This window comes from Notamacropus eugenii, chromosome 5 (assembly GCF_028372415.1).
Source record: "Notamacropus eugenii isolate mMacEug1 chromosome 5, mMacEug1.pri_v2, whole genome shotgun sequence".
In the NCBI taxonomy this organism is placed as follows: Eukaryota; Metazoa; Chordata; class Mammalia; order Diprotodontia; family Macropodidae; genus Notamacropus; species Notamacropus eugenii.
Window position 1 is genome coordinate 374,847,663 of NC_092876.1, and position 26,942 is coordinate 374,874,604.

Consider the following 26,942-nt stretch of genomic DNA (forward strand, 5'->3'; position numbering starts at 1 on the left):
AAATTAATTGTCATTACTGCTTAAGAATTCATTTTGTAATTTGGAAATTTTAGATTTTGCCATAAAGTAATGGGAAAAAAATGCTGACTGCCAAGAAACATTTTTCTGTAATGATATACAAAATATACAAATTATTTTTTAAAAGAATAATCTCTCAAAAGTGAGAGATCCAATAAATAGCTTATATTAGGCAGCATAGAACGTATTTGTTTAGTTGTTAAAATTACCCTAAATGCATAGTAGAATATACAAGTCACAGCATTCACCGTTGTCTACATTTTCCTCAGGTCAGGCCCGCTTTAAAGAGAACTAGATACTACTGTAGCCCCTCCTACACATTTCATTGGACCAATAACATAGCCTTCTGGAGGAGAGGCCTTCTTTGTGTGTTGGGGGCAGGGAGTCCTGGTGGTCAAGAGAGGTTGAGATCTTGTGCTGGGAAATGTGGAGGACAGTTAGACAAATTTCTGTTCGTGGGCACTAAGCATAATAGAGGGTCGTCTTCTCTTCTTTCCTCTCCCCTTCTGTTTAGTTGAAGATTAAAACAAACAAATAAATAAGAAAACCAACCCTATGCCCAATTTTGCCTTCCATCATGGCTGGTAATATTTTGTTAGCTTCATTCTCTCATAAACCAGATAGTAGTGTACTAGGATGTTTATTTCCTGTGTTATTGTTTTACATGAACGTACTGAAACACGTTTTGCCAGTTTGGAAACGAAAGTGAGTTCTTTTTTTTAAGGAGATTAAAAAAAATAATACTTGCTGTTCCTCGTACGTGCACAATGTTACATCTCAATGTTACATTCCTTGAATTCATTTACCTCCTTTTTACTTCTCTGTTTTTAAATCCCTACTTTCCTTTAAAGCACTTTTAAAATCCATCTCCTAGAAGTGGCCTTTCTCGATATCCCCTGCTACTGGTGCACCTCTTTCCTAAATTACTTTATTTATACCTTGTACAGCATGTATTTTATATTCACTTATGCTTGTTTTCACTATATGTTTATATTCATTGTATGTTTATTTTCCTCAAAAGAATGTAAGCTTTTTGTGAGAGGACAGGGAGAGACTATTATTTTGTCTTTGCCTCCATAACCAGTAGTGTGGTATTTAATAAATGTCCATTGACTGATCATGTACCATATTCCCTTCATAAAGAGAATTAATTTATTAATAAATATTAATTTCTGAGACAAGCAAATTAGTACAAAATAGACATAGAATGCAAATATAAGTGACTTATCATCAAGATTCGTCTAATGGGAAATCAGTTTTCCAGATGGGATACTGCCTGGAAGTCCTGAGTTCAAATCCTGCTTAGCCTCTATCATTCTCAGTTTCTTCATTTATAAAATGTGGGGTTAGATTTGATGGCCCCTTAGGCCCTTACCAACTCTGTATCTTTGAGCATGTGTGTGTAATGAGAATTCATACCACTATATTCACACCCCGGTAAACATGTCTAAAATGAATAAATAGCTGCATTCTAACTGAAAAAATTCAAGAAGCAAAGCTCATTCTAAAAGAATGAGAATTTTACTGAGCCTGTAAAGTTCCTGTATGTGGGTAGCTTTATTTGCTAGGTCTGGGAGTAATCTCAGTTTCCAAAGTTTTTCATATTTATCACCAAACTCTACATATTTGAAGAGACAAAGACCTGGGTTCAACTTGCAGCTTTGCCACTTTCTACTTGTGTGACCTTAGGTAAGTCATTTAATCTTTCTCAGGGTCAGTTATCTTGCTCTCTAATGTTCCTTTTGGCTTTAAATACATGATCCAATGAATAGCTTCTCTTAGGTAGCATAGAACCTATTTGTTTAGTGTCAAACTTACTCCAAACCTGGCTACTGAAGCCTTACTCCATAGATTAAGTTAGACTAAGATGCTCTTCAGAAGCATCTGATTTTGAAATTAAACAATTCCTAAGCCTTAAATTTAAAGCTGCAATCTAAATATAATAATAATAGATTATATCACATGTTCTAATGTATTATTATAAATGATAATTTACATTATATAATGTTATAATGTGTAATATTTGCTAATTTGCTTTTTCAGAGTTATACAAGGCTATAAAGATGATGGGAGTTTTGCTCTTTGCTTTTATAAGGAACATTATAAGTAGGCTTTAATAAATATTGGTTGCTTGTTTGTTCTGAGTTTGTACCGTGGGTTCAATTGAGTTTGTACCTTTGATTTTGAATATCATGTTTCCTCGAAACAGTGATGGAACTATAAATTCAATTTAGCTCTAAGAAGGTTTTTTTGTTTTTGTTTTTGTTTTTCTTTTGCTCTGCTCTCAAGTAGCACTTTGCTTACTGGTAAGGTTGCAAGACCTTTATTTCTTGTTTCCTTAATGTTTCCATCACTTTTTGTAATATTTTAAAATAGTTTACCCTGAAGGAAGCAATGTTTACTTTTAGATTTCTGTTTTTAAAACTTCTAGTTTATGCTTATCTAAGAGTCTGTTAATTTATTCTTAATCACATGGTATTTTTAGGTAAACATATCCTGATGCGATAAAAAAGATGATAATTTTGTGGATTATAAAAAAACATTATTAGAACAATTCATTTATAGGGTATTTATAGGTTCATTTAGGAATGAAGTTTTCTGACTAATTACCTTTTAGGTAACTAAAGGTCAATATGTTAAATATTTAAAGCATGTTGTCAACCCTCTGTGATAGAAATCTTTGCAAAAATAGGTATATTGTCTAATTCCCCACCTTAGTGAACAGAAACTTTTGTTTCACATTGTGCTGTGCTGGACTCCTACTGTGGTAGCCCCTTCTAGCAATGCAGATTGGCAAGTCAGCTTTAACTAGTAGTATTTAGGATCCTATATCTAGAGATGGAAGGAACCTATATTAAGTGACTTTCCCAAGGCCATGCAGCTACTATGTAGACAGATGGGATTTGAACTTTTTTTTTTTTTCACTCCAAGATTACTCCTCCATTCACTCTGCCATGTTGTTGCCTTTCCTTTCCTTGTTGATTCTGATTGTGATTATCAATTATTATACTGTACCATAAAGCAGGTATGAGATACTATACCAGCTCTATACTGATCCCACAGTATACTTTGTTTTGTTTCTTATTTTCTTTCTTCTGAAAGTGAATATAGACTGTGCACCTACATGGTGCTATGACCAAATAAATGTGGCTACTTTTCTATTAAAAAGACTATTTGCCTTATCAGTGAGGGGAGGAGAAAGGGAGGGAGAGAATTTGGAACTTAAAATTTTAAGAAATAACTGCTGAAAATTGTTTTTACATGTTATTGATGTTTTTTTTTATACCAGTTATTTCCATACTCCTCTGTCTCTTCCTATATCCACACATGTATAATCCTTCCTTCTAGGAAAGCAGTCAAATAAAACTGTCAAAACAAAAATGACTACACAGGACATCTGCAAAAGATTAGAAGAATTTAATTTGGACTCTAAGCACAATACATATAATATGGCAGGAGAGAAAACTAAAGAAATCTTAGGCTACGTTAATAATATATTGTCCAGGAATAAGGAGATGAAAATCTTATTGTTGCTTTTTTTCTTTAATAAAATTGGCATCTTTGCTGTCTTCTGGTTTATTAAGAGAATGCAAAATGTAAAATTCAAAATCTGAACTTGAGGAATAAACTCAGATCAGTTAAGCAAGCATTTTAACTTCATTAGTTTTACTTGTTTAAAGACTTTACATTGTTATATAATGAAAATGATCCATTTTATCCCCTGTGAACCTCTTTTTTTCTTGTATAGTCATGAACTTTTTCCTTATCCATAACTGTGAAAGTTTTCTCTTTCCCTGATACTCTGATTTGCATATGATTTTATCTTTTATTTCTGTATTCATTTGGAACTTGTCATGGCATATGGTGTGAGATGTTGGTATAAAACTAATTTCTGTTTGTCTGCTTTCCATTCTTCATAGCAGTTTTTGTCAAATACTGATAGTGTTGTGGTCTATGGGTTCTGGGAACCCTAAAATACAAGGATATAGGGTGCAGGTCTGCCTCAAAAGAATTTGACCAGTCAAGCCTTCCAATCAAAGTAGCGAGTTTATTGTAACACCAAAAGAAGGGGGCAAGACTTATAGTGAGTCTGCGCTATTTGTGATGCTAGTACAAGCTGGCCAGATTTTAAGAATCTGTATATTTGATAGGGACAAGAATGATATTTTTATAGGGGAAAAGATTGTGGGAAGATTTGGATGGGATTTAGGAGGGGCAAGGAGTCTGGTTTGGGTTGAGGCATGGGAAGTAGCCTGGGATGGTTGGAGGTATCAGAGAAAGAGGGCTAGGCTGGGTAGGGACCACAATGAAAGAACAGTTGAAAGGATTATTGACTGGATGGACCCAATACTTAGGTGAACCTGGGTTCCTGAAATCTGTGAGAAAGTTCAAGGGCGGGTCCAGATCCCATACCCCATAATTCCCTACTCAAGCAAATGGGACCCAAAATCTTTTGGGGTAAAGGGTGAAGGTCTTGGCTTCTGAAACTGGTTCCTGCTGACGAGGGCTGTAGAGCCGTCCTTGCCTCCTGGGTTCTATTCAAGGGGTTAGACTTAGGAACCTGGGCTAGAGACTATAGACTTGGTTGGAGGTAGGTATGTAGCCTGAGTAGTCATCGGGAAGTTGATGGCCAGGACCCTGGAAGAGATAAACTTGTCAAGGAGATTAAGCAAACAAGGACCAAATAGGCATAAAAGGAATATGATCATGAGGGGAATAAGAATGGGTGAGTATAGAAAGGAGCCAGGATTTCCATGAAGATGATTTGGGGACACTGATGTTATTATGGATTTCTTGCATCCAACTAACCTTTTCCAAAATAGATTTAGCACAGATCTCTACTTGCCCAGAGTAGTTGATGTATGATACAAAAAGAGGTGTTTGCTGGAGCACATACACCCCCAGTAGAGGCAAGCAGGTAGTCTAGAGCTATTCTATTATCTCAGACCACCTTTGGTAGGGAATTCAAAGATTGCTGGATTTCCCGGAGGCTATAAACTGTCTCATTTGCCAGCTGGTGGTGGTCTCTGTAAGATTAGATAGAATGAGTTATAGGTAGCCATACCAAGGCTTGAGATACTCTGTTCCTTTTTAAAGGAATCACATGACATTTTCCCAGAATCCACACTTTGCCCTTTTCAAGTTAGAGGCTCTGGGCTGTGTGGTGTTGAAAATGGAAAAGGGAGTGCTAAAAATCCAAAGGTGCACACCCCAAAGACCTTGTAAGATATTAAGCATTGGCTAGGACAATTGTTCTGGGGTCTTGCCATGTGGTGGCATTTTGTCTCATGTCTTCCTCATAATTTTTGTCACTTGGTTCCCCAATCCCACACACAAAGGTATAACCTTTGGGGGCACAGATGGGGCAAGTTCGTAAGAGACTTGGAATATGGATACCCCAAGGATCAGAATGGTTGCACATTAAGCTTCCAGTTGAGAGGGATGTCTTTAAGAGATCAATAAAAGTGTTGTAACTAGAAGGGATTGTGGCATTGTGACTTAACTTAGAAGTAAAGCTTAAAAAGGGGAGTTGAGGCAAAATGCCATCCACATCTAGAGAAAGAACCATGGTATCAGAATACAGAATGAAGTAGACTATTTTCTCTTGTATTATGTTTTGTTTTGTTTTTTTCTCATGGTTTCTCTCATTCATTTTAATTCTTCTGTGCAACATGACCAATGTGTTTAATAAGATTGTATGTGTAGAACCTATATAAGATTGCATGCCATGTCAGAGAGGGAGGGGCAGAAAATTTAAGACTTATGGAAGTGACTGTTGAAAACTGAAAACATATAAGTTAATTTTAAAAAAAAGGTGGAGTCTACTAGGAGAGTAGGGGGAGGGATGCGGTCATAGGTCTAAGTAGCAAGTTCTCCTCAGTACCATTGGTACAACTGACTGATGTAAAGTTCTGGGGGCACATAACCATCCATATCCAGGTAGTACAGGTCAAAAGACCAGTAGAAACTTTTACATGCTCTCCCTTAACAGAGGCCTGTCCAGTGGCCATGGAGCTTGTCTCCCAAGTAAGAGAGTATTCCCTTAGGAAGAAACAAGGTATTGAGATGGAGAGAGGAGTCTATGGAGGAGTGACTAGTATAAAGTGGGGTGGCAAATTCCTCTGAGGAAGTCAGTGTTAGGGAGGGGGGCTTTTGTAAAGATGGCACGTGGTGGGAGATGAGAGTTGCCCTGTGAGTGTGAGTGGCAAACCTAATAATCTTGAACTTCCCCCATCCCCACCCCAAGCAGTTTAACTAGGCAGTTATCCTCCCACTTTCAGAGGCCAAGTATGCTTTTGAGGTATCTAGGAGAAGGAGGAAAAGGTATTAGCATTATCATTGTCAGCTCTGAGGGAAATGATTGCAAGAGGGAGAGAAAAGGCAATTTTTTGAGCACTGTTACAGCTGGTAAAAGACCCAATGGCACTCCTGACGACTTAGGTGGTGGAGAAACCTACTTTCGATGCCATTAGGAGGACCACTGGTCTAAGGAGTGCCCCTCTAGGGTGCCCTCTCCCTCTGATAATCCCCCAGGTCTGAGGCCTCTAGGACTGTACCCCAGATTTGACCAGGGGGGACACTGGAGAAAGAATTGCTGACTGAATATTAAGGATTAGCATTCCTCCACACAGATTAGTTTGTAAACATGGGGGCCACATCTTACATGTGTTCAGGAACTATGTATTTATGTTACTGTGATTCGCATAGTGATTTCTTTACAATTAATGAGAGTTTAGCATTTGTGGAAGGAAATAAAATGTTTTATCTCCCTACCCTACTAAAGAAAGAATTGTAGTAATTGTAATTATCAGCCCAATGCATCAATATGCTAATGGACTTGTGATTTCATCAGTGTGAATGTTCCTTCCAGCAATGCAGATCATAATCCCATCAATGTGTACCTGTCCTTGTCAGTGTTTTCTCATAAATATTCCATAAGAGGCCCTCCCAGGTGCTGGGGTCTTCCTCTTGTTGTCTTGATATCACTTGCATGCTAATGGAGCGTGTGACCTTTCCCTCTTTTGTTTTTTCCTCTGGTAGCACATTTATCTGATGAAATTCTTTCTAACTCTTGCCCTGTAGAATTCCTTATTTGTAATGTGAGTTGAGCCTGTTGTTGTCATTTCCAAAGGAAATGAAATATATTTAATTCTTTTGTGCTACGTGACCAATGTGAAAATGTCTTTAATAAGAATGAAGACTGTTGAGCCATAGTATTTCATCACTCTCAACCATATGATATCATTGAAGATATTGGTGTTAACAGGATAGGTTTCTGGTTCAGAAAGAAGCTTGCGATCATAAAAAGAACTGCAGTTTATCAATGACAATTCATTCTACTCTCCTCTTGTTCAGTTCTAGTTTCAATTCACTGTCCATTTGCAGTGCCTGTCCCAGATATTTTTACTGATTGACAAATTCTATTGTCAGTCCAACTACTTCGTATGGTCTTTATCCATTTAGTTTTTACTCGTGGTTTGTTAGTTCTAAACTGTTAAATTATGGATCAAAGATATCAAAGGCAAGAAATTATCATTTTTCTTTGGGAATACTTTTCTCACTAGCCTAAAAATCTTTTGGTTTTGCTTTCCTAATTTCTAGTGAGAAATCTATTCTTTTTAGCTCTAAAATTCTCTGACTTTTTGATCATTATTGATCATCATTTGGTCATTATTTAGTGTCAGCTTTGGCTCTTGCAGAGTTTTAGTTATAGAGAAGGACAGACCATTAAAATACCACATTTTTTACTGTGGAAGAGATTCTATTATGTAAAAATATTTGATTATCTTCTAACAGAGAAACAAAGTCCACTACATATAAATTTAATCTCTGAGTCATTTTAAATGCCCAGGGTTCTTCCAGTAGGAATGGTGTGTTATTTATGTGATCAAGATCAAAACCATCTAGAGCTTTGTAAAAGGAGCAGCTGCTTTAAAAATTAGTACATTGAATATTATCTTTTTTTATTTTATTTTATTTTTTTTTACTGGACCTCTGATTCCTTTCTTTTCCCCTAAATTAGGATCCTTTTCCCCCTTTTCTTTTGTAAAGATAATCCTAAGTCTCATCAGTTATTTAGCTTAATCTATTTTAGGTTAGCTCTGTTCCTGCCACATCTCTTTTCCACTCATCATCAAACACCACTTCCTTTTCCCTTCCCCCTGCCTTTTGTTACTCCTTTCCCTAGGTTTAGAGTTTTACTTATTAGTTCCTTTTTCTTGCTTGCTTATATCTAGTTATTTAATTCTTCCCCTCTATTTTCTCCCTCAATTGTCAAGTAAAACTTCCCTTATTCTTCTCCCCTTCAATTTGTTTTGTTCATCAGTTTTCAAATTTTTATTTTCTGAGCCTTTTTCCATAAAGAATTTTTTTCCTCATTCTCTTCATTATTTATCTTTCCTTTCTACCTGTTCTGGAATTTTATTCTTTGAGTCATGACCCTTATATTTACTTAAACTTTCTTTAGTCTGTGTATTCTGTGTGGAATTTAAGCTTCTAAGATACTTATTTTGGGTTCCTTCTAAAAGGTTGCTCTACTTTTTTCCTTCTAAAAGGTTGCTATACTTTTGCCTGCAGCTACATTTTTTTCAGTTATGCTTCATTCTCGGAAATACCTATTCCTGCAGGTGATAGAGAAGGTATTGCCTTACAGTAAGAATTTTCTCATGTCTCATGTCTCTGATTGTTCAGTTCATTGAGTCTTTACCTTGTTTGGGTTCTTAGCGTCCTAGACTGTGAAGACAGCTGAAATCTTTTTATCGTTGGTACATAATTCCTATTTTGGAGATATTCTAGAGGTTGTAAGGACAAGAGAAAATATCTAGTCCTTCATATGACCCAGAAGTCCAGACCTTTGATTTCATTCCTGTAAAGAATCTCCAGTGAAGAATTTCTAATAGTCAACAGGTCAATAACTATTTACTAAACACTATGTGTCAGAATTAGTACTAAGATCTGGGAATACAAAGAAAGGAAAAAACTCCCCAAAACTCACCTTCTAGTGGAAGAATTCATTTCCCCAAGGCCTATTGATATCTTCTCTATAATTTATACTCTTAGAGAATTTAACTGACTTGCACAGGGTCACACAAGACATGTCTGAGGAAGAATATGAAGTTAGGTCTTGCTTAATCCAGGGTAATTTCTCTATTCTGATACTGTACTGCCTGTCTAAATGGTGACAGTATTTACTGCAAAACCAAGTCCTAGGATCGTGGAATTATATGGAAGGGACTTTAGTTATTATTTTTCCTAACCCATCATGAGTTAGGCATGAGGAAATAGCCTCAGAAAAGCTAAATAATTTTGCCAACATGACACAAGTAGCAAGTGGTAGAAATGGGATTCGAACCTAGGTCCTCTCATTACAAATTCAATACTCCTTTCACAAACTGAACTTCAGTTTGCTATGGGACATTAATTGCTAAGTGAAATAGAAATGTCGGCTTTTCATCTGTCTATTGAAACAGGCCAGCTTGTTTTCCGAGAAAGACTTAGGCAGGACAGACATCGGTGAGTCTGCCTCTTAAAGCAATTAGACATGTTGGACTGGTACACTAACTTTCCATAGTAACAGCAGCATCTGCCAATTCTCAATCACATTACTAAAATCTGGTAAGATCAGACCCAAAAGAAAATAGGAAAGTAAACATCAAATAATGCAGAGGCTGAATACTATTAATGAGAACAAGCAGTTTCTTTGTATGTTGGCGGCATCCTTTACTGGAATGAGATTAAACAGAATATTAGGAAGCTTCTAATTTGAATTTTACAGTGTTCTTGCCTTTCAGAAACATAGAGAATAAACTGTACAGATGTACAGATTTGTTCTTTCTATTGCTTTTTTCTGAAGAACAATGATATATTTTCATAAATGCAGGCTCATGAGTCTTAAAACTTTGTGAAGTGCTTTTTATATCAGTACTTCTTTTATATTAGCATATTACTTTCAATATTAGTATATATATTCTATAAAGTAAGTACCTTCTATATTGCTATCCCCCCTTTGTAGATGGGAAACAGAGGTTCTAACTGGTAAGTATCTGAGGAATTATTTGAACCCTAGACTCTGCAGATTCAGGATCTAATACATTCTGCTATATCATGCTTTGGTGAATATTAGTTTATCTTCTAACATTTATCAAATAATAAATATTAGATGATAAGTAAAATAACATATATGTATGTATGTGTATAATAGCTGATACATAACACATATCACATTTACAAAGCATTTAACATACTGATCTCCTTTGAACTTCACCAAACCCCTATAAATTACATGCTAATTTACCTATTTCACATATAAGGAAATGAGGCTGAAAGATGTTCAGTGACTTGTCCAGGGTCATACAATAAGTAAATATCTGAGGCAGAATTTGACCCCATAACTTTCTAATACTTTAGTCTCTGTGCCCCTGTTTATGATCTAGTAGGCACTGAAATATTTATTCACTCGCTGACTGAAGCCGTGGGGGGTAACACGGTAATTTTGTACCTAGGTAAAGCTAAGCACAATGAAGTCACGTAGGGAAAAGACTGCATTAAAACAATTCTAGTCACTTTCCTACCTCAGCATTGTAAAAATAGTGAAGATTTTCCTTCTGTATTTGATTATAACCACAGAGTCTCCTGAGTGACTGAGCCCACATCTCTCAGCCAAATATCCTTAGCCCAAGTGAAACAGATGGTTACACTAGGCAATAAAAATCAAAATAAATTTGCTGATTGAATCTTCTGGTAGATAGAAGAGGGTATGGAGTGGCAACAAAGATAGGTGTGGAATATGGTGTTGATGTGAATTGTTCCCTATGTAAGTCTTATTTGGAACTGTGTTCAAGTACTAGACATCCTTGTGTAATGAGGATGTGATCAAAGTTTACTCTTCCCTGAAGTCCTCCTCCTGTTTCCCCAGCCAGTTGTGATGAGAATGATAAAATGCAACTTTGAAAGGCACCAACTGATTCCCTGTGCAGTAGCATGCCTACCTTGCATGAGCTATATTGGTTTTTTCTTAATAGGGTTCTGTTTTTTCAAACAAACTGTAGAGTGGTCACCTTTGTATTCTGCCCTCCCAAATATCCTCTCCAATCAAGTTGACAGGGCTAATGATTCACAGGAGCATCATTTTATTTGATTTTAATTTTGTATTTCAGAGTCTTGGGCTGATCGATCCCTGCTTCATGAAGCTGCATCTCAAGGACGTCTCCTTGCTCTCAAAACTTTAATTGCACAAGTAAGTAATAGGGGGATCATCTTAAAAGCATTTTTAGTGCTTATATTGAAATGGAACCTTGCCCTTCATGATCTTTGGTGATGTCACATAGACTAGCATGTCCCATATTACATTCTGAGGTTCCCAGGTGCCGGTGATTGATACTTTCCCCTTTAAGTATTAAATTATATATTTACAAAGTATATATTACATAGGGTAATTTTAAAAATTAAAAAAATAAAAATAGATGTAATATCCTCTCTTTCCCAACATGATTTCCCTGAACTTCCTCCTCTTTGTCCCATGGATATTTTAATATATTAGACTAATTATTATTATATTATCTAATATATAATTATGTTATTATAATAATAATAACATATTATTAAAGGCTATGTACAAGATACTGCATTAGACATTGGAGATAAAGACAAAAGTGAGTCAATTTCCAGCTTCGAGGAACTAATGTACTAACCGGCAAGACTACATGTACATATGTAAGTATATTAAATGCACACAAATACACAAATGTAAAGGAGATACAGGGTAGCCTTGACAGTGAGTTTGGGGAGACCTAGAAAGGCATCATGTGGAAGGTGGTGATTGAGCTGAGTCCTCAGGGAAATCAGGGATTCTAAGAAGCAGAGGTGAACAGGGAGAGTATTCTAGGCATGTAAGGTAGCCTGTATAAAGGCAGAAACAGGGGGGTGGAGTGTTGTGTGTGATAAATGAGATATAATTGGAACATAGAGTGCATGTAAAGAAGTAATGTGTAATTGGACTGGAAAGATAGGTTGGGATTAGACTGTGAAAAACTTTAAATGCCAATAGAGGTACTTTTATTTAATCCTAGAGGTAATAGGTGGCCACTAAGGTTTATTTAGTAGGAAGGTGATATGGTCAGATCCGTGCTTAGGGAAAAATCACTTCATCAGCTATGTTGGATAGAGAGGATAAACCAGAGTGCAAAAATTCTTGAAGTAGCAAGACAGATTAGGTGGTATTACTATGGTCCAGGTGAGATGTCATGAGAGCCTGAACTAGGGTGGTGGTTATGTGAAGGGGACAGATGTGGCAGATTGAGAGATAGAAATAACAAGATTTTGTACTTGATTGGTTATATATAGAGAGAATGAGCATGAGTAATAGAGGATGACCTTATGAGTGAGAATATGTATCACTAGTAATGGTGGTACCCTCAACAGAAACAGGGGCTTTTAAAAGAGAGGTGGGTGAGTTGGGGATGGGAAGAAAGTTGTGAGTTTTGTTTTGAAAATATTGAATTTGAGGTATCTCTGGGACCTTCAGTTAAAAGTCAAATAAGCAATTGGTGAGATAGGAGAGAATCTGGGGCGAAATATATGCCTTGGGAGTCATTGGTCCCAGTTGAATCCACGTGAACTAATTAGGTGACCAAATGAGAGAAAGTAGAGAAAAAAGAGTTGAAGACTAAGGAAAGAGCTCTAACCTATGGTTAAGGGAAATGATATGGATGATGATTTAGAAAAGAGACTTAGAAGGAACAGTCAGATGGATAGGAAAAATGAGACAACAATGTCACCAGTGAGGGAAAATATCCAAGAAGAAAGTACCCAGGTGTCAGTGTCAAATACTGCTGAAAGGTCAAAGATGAAAACTGAGAAAAGACTTAGGGTTTGACAATTAAGAGATCATTGGTAGCTTGGAGAGAGAATTTTAGCTGAAGTTGGAAGCCATACTGTAGAGCATTTGGAAGAGGAGAGGAGGAAAAACAAGAAGAAACAAGTATAATTAGCTTTTTCAAGGAGTTTGGCTGAGAGACGGATAAAAGATAGAGAGCTATAGCTATTGGGAATGTTAGGATCCAGTAAGGGTTTTCTTTTAATAGCAAAAGAGATTCTCTCATGTTTCTAGGTATCAGGGAAGGAACCAATAGATAGGAGGATATTGAAGATTACGAAGAGACTATGGATTACAGTGAGAATAATCTTCTGGAGAAAACCATGATAACCTAAATCGTTATATTTAAAAACCAAAACCTGTGACTAGATTAGATTGGAAAATACTACTTTAGGTAATTTATTCTTTTCTCTTATTCATATCAAAATATTTTATCATCTTTCTTCTGCTTTTCCCTCCTTTTCCACTTCCCTCCCTCCTTACCTTTCTCTATTCCTTCCTTACCCACTTACCTACATTTATCATATTTCTATTTCATGCATTGAACTGTGCTAAGTACCTGTGTGCATGTATGTGTATGTGAATGTGTGTGCATATGTGTTTTGGTGGTAGACCATACAAATATGGTCCCTCCCCTCCATAAGTTTATAATTTAGCTGTGGTGTCTAGATATGTATATTTATAAATGTTTTTATTTCCAAGTTAGAATACGATCAATACATGAGTGCTCTTCTCAGATTGCCCTGTGTTCCTTTAACCCTTTTTCTGGTTAATTGACTTTCTCATTTCTTGGTCTTTTGAGGTCATCCTTTGCCATACAACTTTTCTCTTTTTCTCTATTGCTATTTTCACATATACAAATTTTTTTCTGTCAAATAATGATAGGGAGGCCTTAGGCACCCACTGATTATTCACTTTACTTTCCTTATCCTTCAGCACTTTCGTACCTTGGATATCTGCCATTCTATAGTGGCAGTGGAAAGAAGATACTTAGGTCCATGTATTTAAATTTATTCCTAGCAACCAGAGGAAAGATTTCAGTATCTAAGCAGAGGCAAACATCTGGCCATTTGCTCATAACCTAGCAGCATTGGTTGTAATAGAATGTCCTAGTTTGCCTAAGTAGCAGCAAAATGTTAAGGTAAAAATTAATATATTCATTAATGTAGTAATAATTTTTATGTTTAATATTTATTTATTAATATATCAATAATAAAAAATTAAGGAAAAATTAAACCAATAATGATATGGGACCTTTAGAGAAGCATCAACTAGATCATTATTACTATCAAATACTCACTGAGAGTTTGCAGTGTGCTAAATATGGTACAATGTATGCACACAACAAGGTCTTTGCTCTTTTGTAACTATCAGGATGAATTTTTTCAGGTCTTATTTCATCCTACCTTTTCAATATGCTCTGCTAACTAAGAAGAAAGAAATGAATTTATTTCAACAAATATTTATTGAGTACCTATTATGTGCAAGGCATTGTGGGTGATACAAAGAAAAATGAATAAGATGTATAGAATATAGACAGAATATAGACTTCTTAAAGGCAGCTACTGTTGCTGCCTGTAATATTAATAAATGTCTATTGAATTGAAATGGATTGGAAAAATGAAAAACCTTAGCATAATATCTAGCATGTAGTAGGTCCTTAATAAATTCTTATTGATTTGACTGAACTGTCTCCAGAAGTAGTGTAGTATATAATAAATCTTTACGGTGTAGTAAATAATAAATCTTTCCAGTAGTGTTAGAATAAAGGTTGGTTTAGCATAAAGAAATGAGCAGAAGGTTAACTTTCTTTGGGTAAGCTCCAAGTTTTCTCTAGAGTATGTTGGTTTTTAAAATTGGAGAATGCTGTTTACTTGCTTTCCATCCCTGAATGGCACCAGTTTCCATCATATGTAGCTGGATGGAGTACTGCATTTAAACAAAACAACCTTTTTCTCAGTACCTCCTCTTTGACATTTATAGTACATTAAAATTAAGCATAGGGACAACTTGGTGAAACAGGATACAGCACCAGGCCTGGAGTTAGGAAGACTCATCTTCCTGAGTTCAAATCTGACCTCAAACACTTACTACGTGACCCTGGGCAAATTACTTAACCCTGTTTACCTCAGTTTCCTCATCTGTAAAATGAGCTGGAGAAGGAAATAGCAAACTACTCTTGTATGTTTGCCAAGAAAACCTCAGATGGGGTCAGGAAAAGTCAGACACAATTGAAAGACTCAACAACAAAACTTAAACATGTTATTTTGCCAAAATTAAGACCTTTCAAGAGCCAGCATTTTACTGTGGAGTGTTACATTTCATTTACTACTTAAAAGCTTAAGATTGCAACCCAACCCCCAGTTGCTGTAGAAAGGCAAGCTGACTTTTAGGTAATGTTTACTCTTTGCTAAAGGTCTAATAAATATATTATATTTGTAATATAATTGTAGCCAGAATAATTGTAGCCAGAAGAAATTGTGGTTGATTTAGAATTTAGATGTTTACTGAAGGGATGATACATTATATATACCCTTTTATTATTCTAGATCTTTCCTGTCATACTAAAGGTGGAACAATAAAATCACCAAAACAAGCAGCAAATACTTATTAAATATTTCCCATGTGCCAAATACTGTGCTAAGCACTATGTACTAAATTTTTGTATTTATGCTGCTTTCATTTCTTCCTCTTATATGTGAACTCTTTTGTCCCTAAAAGGGAATTATTAATAAAGTATATTTTCAATAAGGCCTTCATTAATCTATACATTGAGGAAATTTGACTAGGTGGAGTGTCAAAGTTTCTTCCAGTTACAAAATTCTGTGATTCTAGGACTCCAAGAATTTTCACCAACTCCAAGATTTTCCATAATGCGCTGCTGCCATCTTGTGAGCAGGTTAGTTTTTAAGCATCCATCTTTTGAAAAATACAAGTCATATCTAAGAAGAGGGGAAAAAATACTTTTCTAAATTACGCAGAACAATTAATTCGAAACTTTGTGTTGATCTGAAGATTAGACAGACCCATGGAAGAAGGGTCCAGCAACACGACTAGGTGGAGCTCTAGATATCTAGGTATTTGGCATCCAGATGTCTAGGGGTACAGGCATGGAGGTATGGCACAGATACTGAGGATCCACTCATAGGCCCTGAGGTTCAAAGGTAGACCTAATGTCTTGTGAAATCTTGAATATATTTGGAATAACAACTCATACTTCCCTAGCATTTTTAAGTTAACAAAGTACAGCCTTCCCTAAAATTTTACAAAGTAGATAGTAGAAGATAATACTTCTATGAAGTAGAAGTATTAGTATCCCTGTTTATACGTGAGGAAACTGAGACCCAGAGTGGTGGTGTGACTTGACCATGTCAAAGTTAGTATTTGAAACAAGATTTGAGTCCCAGTCTTTCCTCACACTGAGCTTTTTCCACTATCCTACATGTCTCAAACCTCCAAAGGTACTAGTAATTACCAAATCTGATGATCTCTTCGCAGTCCTGCCCTTCTCAACAATGGTGCATTTGGCACTACTGTCTAACTTTTGGATATCCTCTCTTCTTTGGGTTTTCATTATACCCCTCTCTGTTGGTACACCTTTAACTTGTCTGACCACTGCTTCTCAGTTTTTTTTGCTGTGTTTTCATCTACATCATGCCTCCCAAGTGTGCCTGTTCCCTAAGGTCCTATCCTGGACCCTTTCAATTTTTTTCCTCTAGAGATCTCATTTAATTTGTAAAGGCATTATAACCCTTTTTTTCCCCAAAAAACTTTTGCTTTATCTCTTTCAGGAAATCTAGTTGAATTTGTGCTCAAGCTATTTTTAGGAGGTAGCTAGGTGGCACAGTGTGTAGAGTGCTGGGCCCCAGAGTCAGGAAGATTGAGTTAAAATCTGGCCTCAGACACTTAGTAGCTTTGTGACATTGGAAAATCACTTCACCCCTATCTACCTCAGTTTCTTCAACTGTAAAATGAATATATAACAGCATCTACATCAGAGAGTTGTTGTGAGGATCAGGTATTTGTAAAACACTCAGCACAGTCCCTGGCTTGATAAATTATTTCCATCCCTCCTCCTTCCTTCATGCTTTGTTGATAGATGTTTTGGAGTCATTCTTTTCTTCTGGGCTTGTATGTCTGCCACCATAGTCTGTTTTTATTGTGGGATTCTTTCTTTACTTATTATTTCAGTCTACTATCTGAATCTGGACTTGATGTTAGGTCAGGCATGCATACTTCTGGTCTGAGCTGGTCCTGTTAATGCTTTCTTGGTGTATTGGAGTATTGTGTTATTCCAGTCTCTCAGGGATAGGTCCCTGAGCTTCAGTGCTCCCAGTGTGGTATAATCCAGGGAAATGTCTGTCATTGTCCTAGTGGAATGGACTCTCTAAGTTCCTGACCTGGGTTTGGGTCTGAGCATCAGTTGGATTTAGTAGCTATGAGTCACCTGAGAAGATCCACTGGTTCAGAAGTACAGTATTGCTAATTTCCCTTTGGTTTGGGATACCTCTCCTGGTTATTCCTCTGAAGGCTTTAGATTGGGTTAGAAGCTGAGACTGCTCTGCTCCTGGGGTGGAGCTGGGGTAAAGTAGTATCTAAGTTGTCACACTAATGCTCTGGGTTTCTGAACTTACTTCTTTCTTGGTAGATTATCTAGGTCCTCTGACTGTTCCTTATTTCAGAAAGTTATCTTGGGCGCAGATTCTCTCTTCAATCTGCTTTAGATGTGTGACCTGAAACTGGATAGTGGAGGATAAAGCTATCAGATAGCACTCATTCAGGTATGGGTTTCAGACCTCTTCTTGCCCTGGTGCTCAACCTCTCTCTGCACTGGAGTGCTCTGTGGATGTTCCTGGTCAGACCCCATCCCCTGTATCCACAGACCTCCCTGTTTGTTACTTTATGTTGACTGGATGGGCAAAATGACTTCCTGTGACTTTTTCTTTTTCTTGGATTTCCTTATCGAGATTAGGTCTTGTATGTTTTTCTAGATCTCTTTGGAGGAGTTTTTTTGGGGTGCGCGCACGTGTGCGCTCGCACAGGTGTGTGTGTGTGTGTGTGTGTGTGTGTGTGTGTGTGTGTGTGTGTAACCAAGCTTACTGTACTGCTTCCTTCCTGCTGCTGCTCCCATGGGTTTAACTATCATCTTTACAGAGATGACGCACATATTTATGTATTTAGCTCCATTTTTCTCCCCCAAGCTCCAGGCTGATCTCTCCTATTGCCTATTAGAGATATCACACTGGCTGTCATGAAGACAACTTAAACTTAACATGTCAGAAACAGAACTCATTTTCTAGACTTCCTTATTTCTGTAGGAGGCAACACCATCCTTCTAGTGTCTCAGGTTCATAATCTGGGCATTGTTCTGGACTCTTCATTCTCTTTGATCCTACATCACTAATTAATGAGCAAATCTTATAGTTTATACCTTCACAACTTCTTTCCCAAGTTTTGGAGTCCCATCTTCCACATCATTGCCAAAGTAATTTTTGTTAAGCATAGATTTGACCACGTGACCCTCCTTGATCAACTCTAGTGGCTTTTTACTATTGCTCCTTTGGTAAAAATTAATTTCTTAGTTTAACTTGTAAAATCCTATACAATTCATTTTCCAGTCTCATTGGACAATACTCCTCCCTTCCCTGATCCTTCCCCTCCTGCACTCCTAGCAAACTGGTCTCTCTTTTCCACACTCACAACACGCTATCTACCATGTCTGTCTATCTCTCTTGCCTACAGTGTACTCTCTTTTTATACCTTAGAGAATCCATCTCATTATTTAAAATACAGCTGAAGCACCATGCCCTACCTGAAACTTTTCCTAATCCTGCCAACTGCTAGTGCCTTTCTTCTCAAACTGCCTTGTATTTCACTTCTTTATCTCTATATATGTCTATGTATCTATATTAACTTTTTCTTCACTCTATGTGTGTATATATATATATATATATATATATATATGAATATGTATATATATTTTTATATGTACTGAGCTCATGGTAAGCAGGGATTGTTTCATTCTTTGTGCTTGCTCTAGTACAGAATTTATCATGGAGTAAGTGGTACATAAATACTTGTTGATTCTTGTTAATCAAAGCAAGACTGTTATCAGAGGATTTGGGAGGCATGTAGGTCAACAAACAAATCAACAAATTAAGGAATTGGTTGAGGAACTAAAGCAGAGATAAAAGTGTAGGACAATAAGATAAGGGTCCAAATACTAGAGGTAATTTGGGACTGGGAAACAAGACAAGAGCCCAAGGTTAGCATAAGAACAGCACTAGGATAGGCCTTAAGTAGAGCTTCTTGAATAAGAGCCTCCTCAGTTCCATTCCATTCCATTCCTTTCATTTCATTATAACAAGAATTTATGCAGCAGCTAATGTATTTCATATACCACAACGACAAAAACTGAACCATTCTACCATTAGCATTCTACTGAAGAATACACAGATGATTAATTTCAAAACGATGAGGAACTAGCACTGGAATCAGGGTCTCCTTTGAGTCTGGGCTAGGGTTGAATGGACAAGTTGGCATTGGGACCCCAGATGCTAATGTTTTGCGGATCTAGTGGGCCATTATGTATTGTACCACCTCTGTAAAAGCAGTAAAAACCAAACTTAAAAAAAAAATAAAACCTTTCACACCCTAGTTTTATGAATATAGTGCTATCACTGTAGACTTCAGCAATTATACTGTCATTCGAAAACCAGTGATTAAGATTTAATGTTGAAGCATTTGTCCATTTCCAAATGGTGGTTACAGTTTTTGGGTCACTAATGTTTTTGGGCCCTGGAAAAATCTAATGCAACTGTCTCTATAAGAGAGCTATGAAGGTAATGAATTATTTATTGTCTGTATTTAATGTTTTTTAACCTAAGCCTTTTTCAGATCCTGACCTCCTTTAGATGTTTAAGTTTATTTCTCCTTTAAGATTTATTCTCTGGAGCCAGGTAGATTTATTAGGTGTGTGGAGTCATAATTGAAAAATAACCCAGCTCATGATTGGACTTTAGGGCTCTGGGTGGCTATTTTTGTTCTTTGAATATCTGTTAATCCTGTGAGTTTCACATCTTCCCTATCTAACCATAGCTCTGCTCCCCTCCATCTCATCCTAGTCCAGTCTCTCATAGTCCCTCTTGAGCATCCATCCTTTCTCCATTCTTAATGTCAGTAGATCTTGTTCATTTCTAAAACATCTAAAACTAAGGGTGGAAAATGCTATCATTATGCTCTCAAACACAGTAATCAATCCTCTTTTCTTCCAATTTAGGGAATCAATGTGAATCTCGTGACAATAAACCGCGTCTCCTCTCTTCATGAAGCCTGTCTTGGGGGCCATGTTGCATGTGCAAAAGTCTTACTGGAGCATGGTGCCCACGTGAGTAGCATAGAATAATATAGCTTTGGCTACTGTGCATTTCATTAAGATCTATATTCAATAATTGGCCCTTGACCACAGCATTTTTTCATGGCAGGGCACTAAATGTGACTTGGACTCAGAGTATAAAGTGTGTTCTGGAGTCAACTTTCTATGGCAAATTCATTGTAGGAGAGAGACAGAGATTCCAGGATAATGAGAAATGATTACTGAGAGGGATGCTGCATGGGGAGTGGAGGGGAGAGCAGGCAAGACTGGGCAGGAGCAGCTCACCGTGACCACTGTGAAGAAGGGTAAAGGAAGTATCTCCTTTGTTAGTATCCTATTTTAACAAATCATTCTTGTGGACAAGGTGCTGTGTTCAGTTTTTGCACTGCAAGTGCTTTTACTATCCTCTGATCCTCATGCCCTGGAAAAAGCAGCTTACTTACCTCTCTCTGGGTGGGGCTCTTCCTTTTCATATCTGTTCTTAACCCAAAACACAGTTAGTTATACTAGCCTCTGCTACTGACTTCCTCACCAGAATGCCCTTGGAATCTTGGTGATCTTCTTCATCAGTCCCTGAAATTCCAAAACTGTTCTTAGCCTGCCTCATCCTAGAAGGTACAAGAAGAGAGTGAAGATTCCATTACTATAACTTTTTCATTTAATCCTTTTTTGATGATGATCTTTTTCGGGGACAAGGTAGGGAGGGCAAATAGTACATCCAAAAGAGCTCTGGATTTGGAGTCAGTTTCATGATTTTAGACAAGTCGCTTTACCTCTTGAGTAAATTGAGCCTCAGTTTCCTCAGCTGTAAAGGGAGGCAGTTGGACCAGATGATCTCCAAGTTTTCTTCTAATTCTGAATCCTATGTGAAATTTTAGGAGATAATGCAAACTGGGAAGGGGTTTCTTAGCAGAATAAGACAGTAGATCCTCAGAGGCAATATTTGGGATCATAGAAAACATTATTTTCTGGTTTTTTTCAACCCTCTTTAGACCATGTTATCTTTAATCATGCCTAGCAGGTACAATATGGATTGAGAATGGAGAGAATTAGAGCATTTGGGAGGAGAAGGGGAAGGAGTGTTAAATTACAAGAGTTGGGGGAATGATGGTTAAAGTCCTGGGAGTTGCTAAGGCAATCATAAGTATATTTTTATTTTTAAAAAGTTACTTATTTTAACATTCCTTTAAAAAAATTTGAGTTCTGAATTTTGTCCCTTCCTCCTATTCCTCCCCCACCCATTGTGAAGGAACAAAATGAGTTATCAATTATATATGTGAAATTATGCAAAAATTATTTCCATATTAGCCATGTTGCAAAAAGAAAAGCAAGAAAAATAAAGTGAAAAAAATTATGCCTCAGTCAACAGTCAGTTCCCATTAATTCTTTCTCTAGAGGTGAAAAGCATTTTTTATCATGTCTTTTTGAACTGTTTTAGATCATTATATTTATCAGAATAGCTAAATCATTCACAGTTGATCATCATACAATATTGCTGTTATTGTGTACAGTGTTGTCTTGGTTCTGCTCACTTCACTTTGCATCAGTTCATATAAAATTTCCCACTTTTTTCTGAAGGCATCCTGCTCATCACTTCTTATAGCACAGTAGTATTCCATCACAATCATATACCGCAACTTGTTCATCCATTCCCCAGTTGATGAACATCTCATCAACTTCTAATTCTTTTGCCACCACAAAAAGAGCTGCTAAAAATCTCTTTTGTATGCAGACATAGTGCATTTATGCGTATCACTGCATAAAAGGATATGCACAGTTTGGTTGTCCTTTGGGCATAGTTCCAAATTGCTCTGTAGAATGGCTGAATTAGTATACTCCATTAACAGTACATTAGTGCCCCAGTTTTTCCACATCATCTCCTACATTTATCTTTTTCCTTTTCCATCATGTTAGCCAGTCTGATAGGTGGTACTTCTGAGTTGTTTTAATTTCTCTTTGTCTAATCAATAATGATTTCAAGCATTTTTCATATGACTATAGAGAGCTTTGATTTCTTCTTCTGAAAACTGGCCATTCATATGCTTTGACCATTTATCAACTGGGGAATGATTTTTATTCTTATAAATTTGACTCTGTTTTCAATATATTTGACAAATGAGGCCTTTATCAGAGAAACTTGCTGTAAAAGCTTTTTTTCCCCAAATTTCCTATTTTCTTTTTAATTTTGCCTGCATTGGTTTTGTTTGTGCAAATCTTTTTAATTTAATCAAAATTATCCATTTTATATTTATGTGATCCTCTCTATCTCATTTGGCATTGAATTCTTCTTTTATCCATAGATCTGACACTTAAATTTTCCATGCACTGCTAATTTGTTTATATCACCCTCTGTGTCTAAATCATGTACCCATTTTGACATTGTCATGGCAATCTTAGTATGAGATGTTAGTCTATACCTAGTTATTTTCAAACTGCTTTCCAGTTTTCTCACAAATTTTTGCCAAATAGTGAGTTCTTCTCCCCAGAGCTTAGATTTTGGGATTTATCAAACCCTAGATTGCTATGGTCATCTAATATTGTGTATTGTGTGCCTAACCTGTTCCATTGATCCACCACTCTATATCTTAGCCAATAACCAGATTGTTTGATGATCACTGGTTTGTTTGTTTTGGTTTTTTAAAATTTTTTAATTTATTTCTAACATAGTTTATAACAGATAAAGCAATTCAAACTTTTGGTCAGGTGATACTTCTTTTTAAAGCATTTACAATGTGGACCACAAAAGAATTTTTTTTTTTAAGCATTAACCAACTGATACACAAATAATATTTATGTTGATAACTTCACAACCTCTTGACCTATTTGTCTCCACAGTATTACTAAGAATTAAAGGACCCTAACTTATTGTTGTTAAGTCCTATGCCTAACAGCTTAATTTTAGACTTAACTCGGATATTCCCCTACCAGTAATCTATAATTGAATATATCTGGTATTAAGCTTACAAACCTTTTGACTATAGGAAATTGCCACCAAGAGTAGGAACATTGCAGGGATACAATATCTCCCCAACTTCATGTCAGTTCCAGGCAGGATTAGATTATCTACTTGCATTCAGTCAGGCTAACAGTCTGCCAGGTGTCAGTAGGGAAATTGAGTCAGGAGAATCCTACCTCAGCCCAGGCTGAACAGCCACTCTCTCACCATGAGATTATCTTACATAGTTCATACCAGCATCTCACCAGATTACTAGCATCATGGACTGGAGGCTCAGATTGCCTTTCTTGCTACCCATACCTGGAGTTAGACTCAGAGGAACAGTTGCTTAATAGTCCCATAGCATCTAAAAATGGCAAGTTCCAATAACCAGGTTTGAAATATGATTGTAATTTCACTTTGGCTAAGGAACATCTTTTGAGGCAAGTCTTAAGTATCTTACATGCCTTTCTATACATGTTCTAGTTCCTGATTAGATAGCAATCATAAAATCAAATTTACCATTAAAACCTTAACTTCTCCATCAATGCCAAATTTTACCCAAGGTAACCTTCCTCTAGGCAATTTAGACTGAAATCCTTTTTCCCCAAACTAAAGATGTCATTGATTTATTTTCAGTAATTAATTCAGTCAATTGTTTTAATACTAATTGCTTTTACCTCACTTTGTAACATGTCCAATTTTTCTCCCCATCATTCTGCTTCCTAATACCTTGCATTATGATTACTCCTTCCCTCAGTGTACCCTCCCTTCTATCACACCCCACCCTATCTTCTCTCTTTTCTTGTAGGGCAAGATAAATTTCTATACCCCATTCCCTGTAGTTCTTATTTCCCTATTATATGCAATAAAAATTCTCAACATTCGTTTCTAGTATTTTGAATTCCAACTTCTCTCCCTCCCCCCTCCCTCCCTGGCCCCACTGAGAAGGGAAGCAATTCAATACAGACTAAATATGTATTCTTTTGCAAAAGATTTCCATAATAATCATGTTGTGTAATACTAATTATATTGCCCTCTGTCCTACTCTATCTTCCCTTATTTTTCCCCCCTACAGTTGACCTTGTCTCTTCTTGAAAGGGTTTATTTCTAGTGACTCCCTTCTCCCATTTGCTCTCCCTTCTAACATTCCCCTCACCCCACTTGTCACCTCCTCTCCTACTTTCCTGTGGTGTGATATAAATTTTCATATTAAATTTAGTGAACATGTTATTCCCTCCTTCAGCCATATATGGAGAGAGTAGCTTTATTTTTCCCCTCTCCCCTTCTCCTTTATCTTCTCCATTGAATAAGATTTTTCTTATCTCTTTTATGAGTTATAGCCTGCCCCATTTCATTTCTCTCTTTCTCTTCCAGGAATTTTCCTCCTTCACCCCTTAATTTTTATTTTATTTTATTTTATTTTTATTTTTGTGTGTGGATATCATCTCTTCTGATATAACACACCCTGTACTCTCTATCTATCTATGTGTCTGTGTGTGTGTGTATGTGTGTATGTACAATCTCTCCATCTACCCAAATACTGAGAAAAGATTCAAGAGTTATAAATATTTTCTTTCCATATAGTAATGTAAACAGTTCAGCTTTAGAAAGTCTTTTATGATTTTTCATTCCTGTTTACCTTTTCATGCTTTTCTTGATTCTTGTCTTGGGAAGTCAAATTTTTAAATACAGATCTGGTCTTTTCCTCAACGTGAATGATTGAATGTCATCTGTATCACTGAATGACCATTTTTTCCCTTGAAGTATTATACTCAGATTTGCTAGGTAGGTGATTCTTGGTTTTACTCCCAGTTCCTTTGATCTCTGAAATATCCCATTCCAAGCCCTTTGATTCCATAATGTTGAAGCTGCCAGATCCTGTGTTATCCCAATTATATTTCCTCAGTACTCAAATTGTTTCTTTCTAGCTGCTTGCAGTATTTTCTCCTTGATCTGGGAATTCTGAAATTTGACCACAATATTCCTAGGAGTTTCTCTCTTTCAGGAGGTGATTTGGTGAATTCTTTCAATATTTATTTTGCCCCCTGATTCTATAACATCAGGGCAGTTTTCCTTGATAATTTCATGGAAGATAATGTCTAGGCTCTTTTTTTGGTCATGGCTTTCAGGTAGTCCAATAATTTTTAAATTATTTCTCCTGTTTCTATTTTCCAGGTCAGTTGTTTTTCCATTGAGATGTTTCAAGTTATCTTTTATTTTTTGAAATTTTCAGTTTTGTTTAACTAACTGCTTGGTTTAACTAAAAGACATTCGTTTCCCTCAACTCAATTCTCTCTTTCAATGAATTATTTTATTCAGTGAGCTTTGGAAACTTCTCCTCCATTTGGCTAATTCTGCTTTTTAAAATCTTCTTCTCCTCGTTGGCTTTTTGGACCTCTTTTTCCAATTGAGTTAGCCGCTTTTTAAAGCTATTATTTTCCTCAGCATTTTTTTGCTTCTCCTTTAGTAAGCTGCTAACTTGGTTTTTAAGGTCTTCTGTTGCCTGAGCCCAATTTAAGTTCCCTTTGGAGGCAGAGGCTCTGACTTTTTCTGACAGTATGCCTTGTTCTTCCTCATCTGAAAGTATGGGAGGAGACACCTATTCCCCAAGAAAGTAATCTTCTATGGTCTTATTTTTCTTCCCTCTTGTGGGCATTTTCCCAGCTAGTTACTTGACTTTCCTCTCCACAACCATCTGGCCTCCAGTTCTGCCAAGCCCACACCGGGGCGAGATTCAGATGAGTTGCTCCCAAGTCTCAGGGGTTTTAGGTGGGGGCAGGGCTGCTGTTCAGTGTGAGATTAAGATCAGCTGCTCAGGTGGGGACAGGGCTGCCACCCAGGGCTCAGTTCCCTCACAGGGTTTACAATGAGACCTTCAACAATGGATGCGGGCTACTGCCTGCTTTGGGAGCCCCATCCATTGCTGCCTCTACTGCTGCCTCCTGAGGGGGCCTGAGTTATGGGGACACCCCACTCACCTCTCAACCAGCCAAAAAGACCCTCTTACTGACCTTTGGCACTTGTGGGTTGAGGGATCTGCACTGCTGCTGGAGATTCTGTCCCTGAAGCCTTCTTGGATCTGCTCCTTTCGGTGCCACATGGCCAAGGCAAGGCTGGGCTCTGCTCCACGTCTGGTGCACAACAGACATTTCCCATCGGTTTTTCCAGTCTCTCTGGGATAGAAATCTCCTCCACTCCATTGTTCTGTGGCTTCTGCTGCTCTAGAACTTGTTGAAAGTTCTTCTTTACAGGTATTTTATGGGCTGTGGGGTAAGAGCTAGTGTTTGTGTATCTCTCTACTCCACCATCTTGGCTCTTCCCTGCTGATCACTGGTTTGTAAAACAGTTTGAGATCTGGTACTGCTAGGACACCTTTCTTTATTTTTTCATAAATTCCTTTGATACTCTTGACCTTTTGTTCTCACAGTTGAATTTTGTTATTTTTTTCTAGCTCTATGAAATAATTTTTGGTAGTTTGGTATGGTGCTGAATAAGTAAATTTGTTTAGGTAATATTGTCATTTTTATTGATTGTGTGACATGAGAGACACTGGCATGGGACTGTTTCCCATGATGTGTTCTCATCAGAGAAGGTACTGTGCTCTATGAGCGAAGCAGAATTGAAACAGCCCAAAGGAAACCCATGATGCATAAATTTAGAATATCCAGCCCAAATGTTCACATGGACTGTTTTCTTCCACCTGTGGTAGAGCATTCCGAGCTCTTATTGCTCTTATC

General features: G+C 37.0%; 1 protein-coding gene across 2 annotated transcripts in view; it reads left to right on the top strand.

The window, feature by feature from the left end:
* Positions 1-26,942, top strand: part of ASB11 (ankyrin repeat and SOCS box containing 11) — a 128,349-nt gene that overhangs the window by 3,210 nt on the left and 98,197 nt on the right. For both annotated transcript variants that reach the window (XM_072614323.1, XM_072614324.1), the window contains exons 2-3: positions 11,175-11,254; positions 20,172-20,279. In XM_072614323.1, the coding sequence (XP_072470424.1) occupies positions 11,175-11,254; positions 20,172-20,279 (188 nt within the window). The remainder of the gene's footprint in view (positions 1-11,174; positions 11,255-20,171; positions 20,280-26,942) is intronic.